The sequence below is a fragment of the Lactuca serriola genome, chromosome 5, assembly GCF_051521515.1.
Source record: "Lactuca serriola cultivar US96UC23 chromosome 5, Lser_US96UC23_V15, whole genome shotgun sequence".
In the NCBI taxonomy this organism is placed as follows: domain Eukaryota; kingdom Viridiplantae; phylum Streptophyta; class Magnoliopsida; order Asterales; family Asteraceae; genus Lactuca; species Lactuca serriola.
The window spans coordinates 153,161,151-153,173,620 of NC_136412.1; the positions used below are offsets into that span (position 1 = coordinate 153,161,151).

The 12,470-nt window shown below is 35.4% G+C and overlaps 1 protein-coding gene across 1 annotated transcript; it reads right to left on the reverse strand.

The window, feature by feature from the left end:
- Positions 1–4,757: 4,757 nt before the first annotated feature.
- Positions 4,758–9,586, reverse strand: LOC145053129 (serine carboxypeptidase-like 13). Its single transcript, XM_079001134.1, has 15 exons — positions 9,465–9,586; positions 9,050–9,178; positions 8,540–8,685; positions 7,983–8,059; positions 7,778–7,900; positions 7,502–7,604; positions 7,326–7,363; positions 7,101–7,202; positions 6,923–7,009; positions 6,657–6,812; positions 6,181–6,252; positions 5,953–6,101; positions 5,631–5,744; positions 5,477–5,531; positions 4,758–5,084 (listed from the first exon to the last, which is right to left on the reverse strand). Exons 2-15 carry the CDS (start codon positions 9,175–9,177, stop codon positions 5,001–5,003), a joined length of 1,434 nt encoding a protein of 477 aa, XP_078857260.1. The 5' UTR covers position 9,178; positions 9,465–9,586; the 3' UTR covers positions 4,758–5,000.
- Positions 9,587–12,470: the final 2,884 nt, after the last annotated feature.

Genomic DNA, 12,470 nt, shown 5'->3' on the forward strand with positions numbered 1-12,470 from the left:
AAAGGGAGCTGATTTCCGGATTCAAAAAGGTGCCAAAAGCCACCCACCAAACTTCCACAAATAGAGTCAACAAGTCAAACCCGGAATCAGCTCAGCACAATTCACGCAGACCGCGTATGAGTCCACGCGGACCGCGTGGGTCACGCTGAATGTGAGACTTGGGCCATTTAACATGCATTGTAGCCCAATCTTCAATTCTTCAACTTCAGCCCACATGCATAACTCTTTAGAGCCTATTTGTGTCATTCCAAAGCCTTCTAATGATTGACCCAATACTCCTTCAATTTTTTTGTAGCTTGATTCCGGAATGGAAGTGGGAGCGGATCACCATGGACTTCATAACCAAGTTGCCCAAAACAACGGGTGGTCTCGATACCATTTGGGTGATCGTTGACAGGTTAAAAAAGTCTGCACACTTCCTGCCCATCAAAGAGACTAATAAGATGGAGAAACTCACAAGAACATACATTAGGAAGATAGTACAACTGCATGGTGTTCCTATATCCATTATCTCTGACAGAGATAGTAGATTCACTTCAAGGTTCTGGCAGTCGCTACAAATTTCCCTAGGAACAAGGCTGGACATGAGTACAGCCTACCATCCACAGATCGATGGACAAAGTGAGAGAACTATCCAAACCTTGGAAGATATGTTGCGAGCCTATGTGATCGACTTCGGGAAGGCATGGGATACTCATTTACCCCTTATCGAGTTTTCCTATAACAACAGTTATCACACGAGCATAAAGGCTGATCCATTCAAAGCCCTCTATGGCCGAAAGTGCAGATCCCCTCTATGCTGGGCTGAAGTGGGTGACACCCAGTTAGCTAAAGGACGAGTTCCTGACAGCACTCTCACAGGTCCAGAGATCATTCGGGAAACGACAGAGAAGATTGTTCAGATTCGTGAACGATTGAAAGCCTCTAGAGACCGACAGAAAAGCTACGCAGACAAACGAAGGAACCTTTAGAATTCCAGGTTGGCGACCATGTTCTTTTGAAGGTCTCACCCCTGGAAGGGCTTGATACGCTTCGGTAAGCATGGTAAGATAAATCCAAGATACATAGGGCCTTTTGAGATTCTCGCTAGAATCGGCCCTATAGCTTACAAACTCCACCTACCCCGTGAACTTAGTAACGTACATTCTACTTTCCACGTCTCGAACTTGAAAAAGTGTCTATCCGAAGAGACTCTTGTGATCCCACTCGACGAGATCAAGATCAACGAGAGCCTCAACTTCATGGAAGAACCTGTAGAGATCATGGACCGAGAGGTCAAGCAAACGAAGCAAAGTCATATCCCGATAGTGAAGGTTCGCTGGAATGTCAAGCGAGGGCCTGAATTCACTTGGGAGTGCGAGGATCAAATGAAATTGAAATATTCTCATCTTTTCGCTTAGTTATGTGTAACTACTTAATTGCTTAAACTCTAATTTCGGGACGAAATTCTCTCTAACGGGGGGATGATGTGACAACCTAAAACTTCTATCTTGAAAAACCATTCATTTTAGTTAAAGTCATATTTATTTCTACTAACTTTTAGCACTATTTAGAGTCTGTTTGAGCATTCTAAGCCTAGTACATCAAAAAATAAAGTGTTAGAATGGGTCAACTAAAGTTCCAAACCATCAAACAAGCCATAAACCCTCAAATGAGGATTTTACGGGCAGGACCCATGAGTTTACGGCCATAAACTCATGGTGGCCGTAAACTCTTAACCTATAAGTATGAAGCTTGGGCCATTTTCTTCACTTTTTCCATTTCCAAGGCATGGAACTCGAAAACACTCTCAAGTATCATAGGATTTTGGTACAAAACTTGGAAAATGTAAGTGATTCCTTCCATCCATGTGTTAAAACATCTCTTATTCTTGAATCACCTTTGAATTCATCCATGAATTTCATCTTTTGGGTCTAGATCTTCAAGATCCTCAAGAACACATTAGTTCTTTAGGCTGAAATCTACTCTTCTAAGCTTCAAAATCGTAAGTATCATCTTATACACCTTGAAAACAAGCTTTTCCCATGAACAACAAGAGTTTACGGCCAAGAGCATCTCCCTTGGCCGTAAACGCTTGATAGGGGGTGCATTTGTGACCTTAAACCCTCCTAAGGCTAAACATGGAAACTAGAACCCTTCCTCAATGCTTGAAAGCCCTTTAAAACACCCTTATGCACAAAATAGCATGAGTTTACGGCCGTAAACATAGGGCTGTAAATCCCATGGCCGTGAACCCCATTGGACATATCATTTTGGCTGTAAACTCCTTAGTGTGGTCGTACACCCTTAGTATGCAATCATATGTGATTGTAGTACTTAAATCTTAGGATTTCCTAGTCTAATAGGGTGTTACCTTTCATGATTAGTTGTTTATACACTAATTATATACATATATGTGTCATTATATGCTAAATAGGATCCGTGTGTGCTCAAGTCTTCACTTGACACTTAGCATCCTATACCACACTTTCTGCCAAACCACTCACTACAGGTGAGTTCATACTCATTAATCTACTTTTTAAATGATTTTAAATGCTTTTACAGGGGGGATACAAGTTGAACATTATAGTTATTAAATCAATCACATGTGATTTATAACTATCAAACATATGAATTTCATATACTTCAAAATGTTTATCAATCAAATCTATTTCAAAACAAGTTATCAAACTCTTTTACATACTAAACTCTTTATCAAACTTGTTTTATATGCTAAACCTTTCCTTGAAACTCTTTTAAACTTATATATTGTTAAAACCATGTCTATACATATATAGTTATATAAATAAGGTTGGAAGGACTTAGGACTGATAACTCAATTTATTTCATGTTCCTTGTTTGGTTGTGGACTTAGAGTACCATGTTGTTTGTCCGAGTGTCGTTTGATCCTTTGTTATATATTATGTATATGTGTGTAGGTATAAAAGCTTTTTACCTCAGTTCCAACACCTTTGGGTAACAAAGGTGTATAAACTTACTCAGTCATTCAAACAACATTACTAGGAAACTATAATAGGTATAGTTTAGAGGTATACTACTCACTATTTCTAGTACAATGAAACATACAAGAGTCAGTTCATTCATGAGTCAATACATACTTACTATTACGAGAAACTAAGAGGACATACTATTATGAGAAACTAAGAGAACATACTATTATGAGAAACTAAGAGAACATACCATGCACTATACTGACAGAATATACTATACATATACAAGAATACTATAACATAAATGTGAGCCACTACTTCGGGGCACGGCATCACTGCTGTGGCTCGTTTTGTAACCAGAGTCTCCTGGAGGGAGAGTGTGAATTTGTGTATAGATCTATACTGGACTGACCATCCTACACGTTGTTGCTAGCTATAGTGGGACCTGTAGGTCTACGGGTGACAAATGTCATTACTATTCGACGTATTACATCGTCGTGTTTCAACTAGGCAATTAGTATGGTTACAACATATCACATCTTACCTTAATTAATAATTGATTTAAGGTAGTTAGTACAACAGTAGTTACTATATACAATACTACAGTACTACATTATTTTCCCTATTGCATTTACTTTGTGATCTTCTCACATAAACGATAATGTAAACTATATTTTGATAATGATAGTTACACTTAAGAAAACTCATACGTTCATAAGAGAACAAACATACAAAACAGTCGGGTCTTGGTAGAAGACTGCACTTTAGTAGAAAATATAGGATTTTCTAGGAAGTACAAACATTTACATTACACTTTTACAAACATTTGCTTCAAACTCATACAAACAAATGACACTAAAATACTTATGAACTCACCAACTTTTATGCTGATAAACTCTTTCAAAATAACTTGTATTCTCAGGTCATCAGTAGACAGGTACCGATGGCAGGTTTTTGAGAAAGCAGAGCAGCTTCCAGACTCGTCTTTATTTTTGTTTATTCATTTTTGGTGTCTTAAAGCTATACACAGAACACTTGTATTAAATTATACTATTAATGCAATGGATGATGTTGTTGCTTGTTTACTATTATGCATTGTTGTGATACTATACATGACGTCCTCCGCCCCAGAACGTTTCTGCCGTTCCGGTTTTGGGGTGTGACAGATTGGTATCAGAGCATTGTTTATAGTGAATTGAGTATATCAACCTATAAAAGATATACAAACTATAAACACAACGGGATTAAAATACTCTAACCAAAAGTTTATACTTTTAAATAATAAAATATTTAACTAAGTATACATACCTGCATTCATACTAAAATCAGTGCCACTAGGACAGAACAAAAGTATTACGATTGTTGAACATCACAAGTAGGCTTGGGGATGTATGGTTAGTTCTGGGAATGACATAGCATGATCAACTATGTTGGTCCGAGAAGTGATTAGCATATGCCCAAGAATGGTTGTAAGGTTGCAACAAGTCTAAAAACTTACCAACACTACTACAATAAGAACATTAAAACAGAATTTGAACCTAAAATACTATAGGAGTATTTCTATGTTGTTTTGTTGTTAAAAAAAAAAAAAGAATTGTGGCTTAACCATTGAAGTTGGAATACAGAGACATTAATGAAAATTTTCCTTAAAAAAACAATCATATATTATATTTAATCTCTAAACTAACAAAATGGTATAAAATAACTAAAATATCTCCTTGCAAGTAGTAACTTTTAATCACTAAAACAACTACAAAGTTCCAACACTACTCTTGATATCATTTGTAATGTGCTAAAAACACAACTAATTACCTAATATTCTTGAAATCAAGTTAAAACTACTTAATATTTATTTTAAAGAAAACACAACTCAAATTCTTAACCAATGTGGGGAGTGTTATCATTGTAGGACTATATACAAACTACATCAATTTTTGAAAGTGTTCGTGTCAATCATTTAATAAGAATAATTGTATGATAAACAAATTTAATATAGATATACATTACAGTTGAAGATTGAGTAGCTGTGCATAGAATAGAGGAAATAAACATCAACTATATGATTGTTATTTAGAGAGCGTCCTTAGCAAGCCACCTCATAAGCATGCTTAAGCATTCTTTAGGTTTGTACTCTGGAGCTGTGTGACCTCCTCCCTTTAACAACACAAAAAAAAAAAAAAAAAAAAAAAAAAAAGTCAACCATCATGATCATAACATGTTTTTTTTTTTTGCCTCATGAAATTGCAAACTTTAGGTTCACAAATTTGTTGTATTGGCTCCTAGTTAGTATACTTGCATAACACCAGCCCCGTGGGATTTTCAAGTCCATTGTACATTGTGCTCTTCGTAGGCACTCTGTTTTTATGCCAACCACGTAGAAGGCCACTATATATGTACACTGATTTGCATCACATTATGCTTATTGGATGTGAAAAATAACCCTTTGAAGATTATATTTTGTTGTGTTTTTTTTAGTAAGTTAAATCGTGCCATTTTCATGAGATAAGAGGATCAGCGAGTGAGAGGAGTTGAGGAATATATCTCACCTTTACAGTAGCATAGGTTAAGCTGTATTCATGGTTCGAATATTTCACGGTGTATCTGCAACAAAATAAGATAGCAACATAGTTTTAGAAAACTAAATACTTCTATTTATAGCATTTTTTTGATAATAGCAAAGTCAATGAAAATACAACTAACCCGGCTACTTGTTCATCAACAAACCAAGGTCTCCAGTCATTCACAGCTAACAGATTTAGCGATTCAATCCAGTTCATTGTAGCCATATACGGAACAACCATGTCATGATCTCCACTGGAAAGTGTAAAGATTTTCTTTAAATTCATTAAATACGACATGCCCACAAGAAAGCTAAATCCAGATTAGAATTGAAATTCCCACACTATGGTTGTTTTGACTAAAACCATTCACCTTTTTTCAAGTATATATAACCCGATAACTTCAGGAAAACGGGAATAGGTATAAGATAATGGGAGGAAGAGAGATAGATCAAGAGTAATACCTATATACAAGAGCTCGACAATTTTTATCAGTAAGATTTCGATGATAGGAAACCACACTCGGGACATTATGAAAGTAAGATACGGGTTCCTTATCAAAATGAAAATGCAAGGTTTCATTGCATCGCACCCACTCGATTTCGTTTAATTCCTGGTGATCATGAGATCATTAGTATCCTACATAATCAAGATTAATATAAATTAATAAAAACGCATTGTGAACTACAAACCTCACGAATGTTAAGAGCCTCTCGAACATCTTTGCTATTGGCCCATATAGAGGAGTACACATAGTTGTCATCCTGGCAAAAATGTAAACGGACGACAAAATTCACAAAAAGAATGAATGACTGAGACTTGTAAGTATCACGCATATAAATACATAATACCTGAAAAAAAATTGCATATTTTTCACTCATTCTATTGAAACAATTTTCAACTATATCTAAAAAGGCCATTTAATTTGCTAAATCTTTGTTTTGATCACTCACATATATTAGACTCGTTAGTGTAAATGTGTTATTCCTACAGCAATCTGAAAATTTACTTTCTGTAGCGATAACAATGTAAGATGTTTTAAATTTCATGTCATCAAAACAATTGGGTTATTTTAAAACTAAGTGTCAGATGACTGATATGAAGTCACAAAACTCAATGACCTTTAATTTATTAGGGACAAAATTAAAGTTTTCAGAGAGAGTAATACACGACACCATTGTTTCTGAAGTTGAGGCAATGACATAATATCCACAGAAGTATTGTCAAGAGATCTTAAGTCCCTCCTGAAGAGATGAGATTTTATGGCATTTGAAGATTCACAAAAAGGCTCTAAAACGTGGGACAGGCGAATTCTTTCAAGGCACTGCAGATCGAAATAACAAAGCATTAATTAACAGAAAATATACAGACTGTGAAGAGAAAATATTAGCAAGCAAGTAGTATGTAATCCAAGTTGAAGTCTAACTGAGGCACCTTATCTACCACTTGAAGATAATGTATGCAGAGAGTGTTGTTTGGATCTACATTCAAGTGCTCACCTTGACAATTATCTTCGGTTAACTACAAAAATGTGCAACTTAATTAATTAATTTTTGGGCATATTGCAATTATGATTTGTGTATTAGTGGTCAACTCAAGTGTAGTTATATACCTTGTAGATTGAATCTGATAAAAGTGCCATACGATGAGCAAATGGTATTCTTGAATTATACTCACCACTTGTGTCTGTTAGAGGATTACCAAGCACATACCCCTAAGTTTGAAATCATATATCAAAAACTTTAGGTAAAGCTTTTTTGAAATCAAGTCATGCACACCAACTGTTGTTCATTTTCGAATTGTAAAAAGAGAATGAAAACATGAATTCAATTTGTACTTTGATGTTGATTTGTGGCCATTCTCCAACTTCATTACCTATAAGAGAGGGGACCAAGAAAGACATTATTTAGGTTAAAGAAACATAGCAGACTACACAAGAAGATTAAAAGATTGTAATGAATCGTATACTTGTATTTTTGAAAACCTTTTATATAGAAAGGATTTTGAATATACCGTTATATATTTTCTGAACAATCATTGGTGTCACTAGGCCAGTGTAGGAATCAGCACCAATATACAATGGATTTTTGAGAAATGTAGGATGATCCACAAGCCACTGTTAATTTAAAACACATATCAATATAGCAAACATTAATGATTTTAATTTGAATCTAAAACAGATAGATTTCTTCATTTTCAAGGACACAAATTGAACATGTGAATATGTGATCATATCTTCAAAAATGGAAAAATAAACCTCTAACATCATCAGGAAATTTGCTACCTTACCTTCCTTAGAAATTGGTAAGTATGCATTGTTGATGATGTATCATTTGTTATATAAGCTTCGGGGGTTTTTGCATACGAGAATCCAGTTCCAGCTGGTTGATCAAGAAATATTATGTTGGCTGCCTAAATTGTAACACTCGTTTCATTATATCATCAAGAAAAAGACTGGAAAATTTAAAATGAAAATCATCAAGTAAAATTACACCTTTGTCCAACTGTGAGGGTTTATCTCGAGCATTGTCTTCTCCAAAGTGGAATTCGCATAGTTGATAGTGAAGGGGCCTACAAGCAGCAACATGTTAATTAAAATCTTCCTAATTAAATTCATGATGGAAATACACATAATATGGCATTAATATATAATATTGGCAGATTAAGTTAATAAAGAGTATGTTTATGGACATGAATATGAAGGAGGGTAGTTATCATGTTTCCTATATGCATGAATTCATTCTCTTCTCTCTTTATCTCCCCATTACGCACACAAGAAATAAGAGAAAATTAACAACACCATTTTTATCTCCATTGCTTTTAAGGCATAAGAGGAATGATGTTTGACTATTCCACCAAAAGATAAATCTTGTCATTGTCATCTTCAAACACAAGGCAGTTTCCTTTTTGCACTCAATGAACCATTTGAATGATGGTAAATGACTGTTTTACCCTTTGTATGGAATTAATGTAAATAACCCACACACTATCAAATTCCAAAACTAAAATTTGTTTTGGTATATATATAACAACTTTAGATCTAAGAAATACCTATTTCATACAATAGGCCAGAAAGACCAGAACAACCAGGCCCTCCTGTGAGCCAAAGCATGAGAGGGTCGTCTTTCGGGTTCCCTTCAGACTCAACAAAGTAGTAAAATAGTTGCACCTCATCGGATTCTCCTACACCAATGTAACTTAAACCACATTGTTGTCTTAAGAGTTAGTATATCTACCATATTAATTAATCAATGGATAATAATAATAATAACAACAACAACAATATATAAAAGGGTTAGTTGCAAGAAATACCAACATACATTTATGAACTTGTTTATTATAACATTTTACTTCCATACTTTCCTTTAACGACATTGTACTTTAAAAAATCTTTCCGGTTATAACATGGTCGTCCAGATGCAATGTTAAAATGGTGTAGATTTTTAGAGCATAATGTCTTAAAAATTGAAAGTATAATTTTCTAATAGAGAGAAAGGAAAATAAGATGAAACATGAGTAAATTAAATCAATGCAACTTCATTACAAAGAACAGAGCTTTACCCAGTTTCGAGTGTAAAAGGAAGATCACCAAGCAAACCTGGCAGAGTCTTAACCAGGAACCGTGATTCAGTTACCTCCAAAGAAACTACCAGCAGTAAAAACACTTGCGCAGTGGTAATAATCTGCATCCTGCATCACCATTAACATGCACAAATGAAGCAATTGCGGTGATCGATTTTCCAAAATATGAGCCCCATATGAAAGTCAAAACTTTCCACAGGTTTTCAATGTAATCCTCGATCAATTGATGCCGAAAAGAAAAAATAAAAATAAAAAATAATGAATTGCATCACGGGTTTAGTATTCATCGGGACTCGGGAGTATAATAAAAGAAAGACATCGATTGAAACGCAAATTCGGCAGTATATCAGAATCTAACGATGGAAGCGTAAAGAATCTGGGGATGTAATTATACCTTATATCTGAATTGAAGTGCGCTAAATGATTGGATGACTTCCGAGTTCCGACCGAGTACTGTTCTGTTCGTCTTACTTGTGTAAACTTTCCTGGAGTTGACGAAAGAGTCGTATGTTAAAAGCCTCTCTAATCCATTAAAGTTATGATGATTCCACGTCAAACATCCTATTATTAATTATTTTATTTTATTTATTATATACTAGTTTAAAACCCGTAAAAACCACGGTTACAAATTTAATTAAACTTTAATAGTAAAAAAACTTAAAATTATTAATCACTTATTTTAAATAAATTATTAATTAAGTGATTTTTTAGTTATATAAAATTATAATCATTGATTTAAATAAATATAAAAAATTATATCACTTTATAATTTGTATTAATTTTATTTTAATTTTTATTTCAATGTTTTTAATTTAATGTAATTAAAGTGGAAAATTTAAAATGGATAATCAATAGGTTGACAAGTGATACACATTAATTAGGAGATAATAGGTGACAAATGGCAAAAAAAAAAAAAATATGCATTAATTATGAGACCTAATAGGTGACACATGTCAAAAGAAGAATAAAATTATTCTTTTATTAGAATAGGGATATCATTTAAGAACTGTCGATCATATATTACTAACTTTATTTGTATGAGAGTGAAGTAAATCAGGAATATTGCTGTTGATTTTACAAATAATCATTGTTAGAAAAAATACCCATACTTTTTGGCTATGATTAGCACGTGACTTTTTTTTTTAATTTGAAGAAAATGTTTTTGGAATATTATTTTAAAAATGATTTTTTTTTTTTGTTATATATTAATCTTGTATTATCTTAATCTATTTTATATGTGGAAGAGAGCATTTTATTGCAATGTATTTTTTATCCATAAAATGATATTATCTTATTATATTATCTTTGTCAAAGATATATATTTTTAACGCTAATACACACCTAGGCCCGACAATTCTCAATAGGACCGCAACATGACATGAAATAAACGGGTTTGGGTTGAGTTTTTCAACCCGCCAGCTTGTGACATGTATAGTTAAATGGGTATGTGTTCGGATTGATGTATTTTGATCCACCAACCAAAACAATACACAATTGACAGGCCTATACACATCCAATAGACCAATACTCCTAACTACTTCATTGTCCAAAATAGTATTTGAACCCTCAACCCCTTAGGGGATGGACACTTCTCCAACACATTAGTATCGTTAGGCTAAATGCTCTTTAGTAAAATAATATTAGTAAAATTTTAGTTTACTTTTTGTCTGGCCAAGATGCATTATTTTCTTGTAATATTGCTATATTTTTTATGTCTTACAAAATGTATTTATATGTAACATCCCGGAATATCAAGAGTAGAGGGGCAACTCGGCGAGTCCACGAGTGGACTCGGCGAGTAGGGTCACGACTCTAGACGCGTGTTAAGTGACCAACTCGGCGAGTAGCATGGGTGGACTCGGCGAGTTGGTGTTGAGTGGAGAAAACCCTAATTTCGAGGGTTGAGCCCTATATAAAGAACATCATATCTTCTCCCCAGCCTCCTTATCATTCCTTGAGTTCCAGAAGCCCTAAATTCGTGAGGAGACCCCATTGTTGAGTGAATTAGAGCTTGGAGAAGGATATTTGGTGCTTTAAGCTTGAAGATTGGAGGCTTATATCAGGAAGCTTGGGGGAATCAGGAATCTACAGTTGGTTGGGCTCATTTTAAGGGTAAGGAACCATTTCCTTAAGCTATTTTCTTCATGGGTTCATGTGTGGTGGTTGATATGACATCTAAATTGAGATAGAAGCTTGGATTTGAGGATGCTACCTCAGATTTAAGCTTGGGATGGTCTTGTATGTCATAAAGTCCCTGTTGATGAGTGATTGAAGGAGCTATCTTGTCCCAAACCCAAACCCTAGAGTGAAAATGCCTAGATCTCCTTGGATTCACGTAAAGTTTGCCACTTTGCGTGATGGATGGCCTTAGGAAGGGTAGATCAATGGTTTGGATCATCTGTATGGCTTGGAAAGCCTCTGTATGGATTCAGACCCGGTGGTACTCGGCGAGTCACATGGGTGGACTCGGTGAGTTGCTTGAAGATAGGCTGTAACTCGACGAGTTGGAAGAACAACTCGGCGAGTTGGATGAAGATGGCCTGGAACTCGGCGAGTTGGAAGAACAACTCGGCGAGTAAGTTGAAGATAGCCTTAGACTCGGCGAGTCTGTTCTTGGACTCGGCGAGTCTTGTCGAAGAGTCCCAATCTTTTCTGGTTGAGCCGAGAATTGGTGAGTCAAGGGATGACTCGGTGAGTTGTGTGTGAGTGGACTCAGAGTTGTTGGACTCAGCGAGTCTCGGGGTGACTTGGCGAGTTAAGTCGCGGATTGGGGAATTCTGAGCATGGGGACTCGGCGAGTCATCGGGTTGACTCGGCGAGTAGAGTCAGTCAGGGGTTGACTTTGACTTTGACTTTGACCAAGGGTTGAGCAGTGATTTCCATGGGCATTTTGGTAATTGTGTAGTGACAAAGAACATGGTTTGGCATGCGGAATTAAAGCTTGCACAATTGAACATGGTGATTTGGGTGTTTAAGAGATATATTGAATGTATATGGTGTTACACAAAAAGGATGTAGATCTAGACTATATAAATAATACACACTTACACACTCACTTTTACATCTCTCAAGCACACCTCTACAAGTGGACAAACCCACCTTATATAGAGTTGTTTACATGTCTCTCTCTCACTCTCTAACAAATGGGTCTAAAAGCTAAAGCACCACATGCAAGTGGGTTTTACAAAAGTCAAACATTTACAAAGTCATGAATGAAGAACTTTGTACCCCCAACATTCTCCCCCTCAAAGTTAGGAATGAATGACCCACTTCAAATCTTCCAAAATCAAGCATTACGCGGTTCGAGCCTCAAAGGTGACACATGTCGAAACGAACTTCAATCTTCAATTCTTCCATGCTCTTCAATTTGAGCTCTAGGATGTGAGACCATACAAACCAA

Excerpts from the sequence above, each read along its gene's own strand:
- LOC145053129 (XM_079001134.1), bottom strand. The coding sequence starts at position 9,177 with ATGCAGATTATTACCACTGCGCAAGTGTTTTTACTGCTGGTAGTTTCT. Across the intron at positions 7,901-7,982 it reads ACCCTCACAGTTGGACAAAG|GCAGCCAACATAATATTTCT; the intron begins GTGTAATTTTAC and ends GTTACAATTTAG. Across the intron at positions 5,532-5,630 it reads GTTGATGAACAAGTAGCCGG|ATACACCGTGAAATATTCGA; the intron begins GTTAGTTGTATT and ends ATTTTGTTGCAG.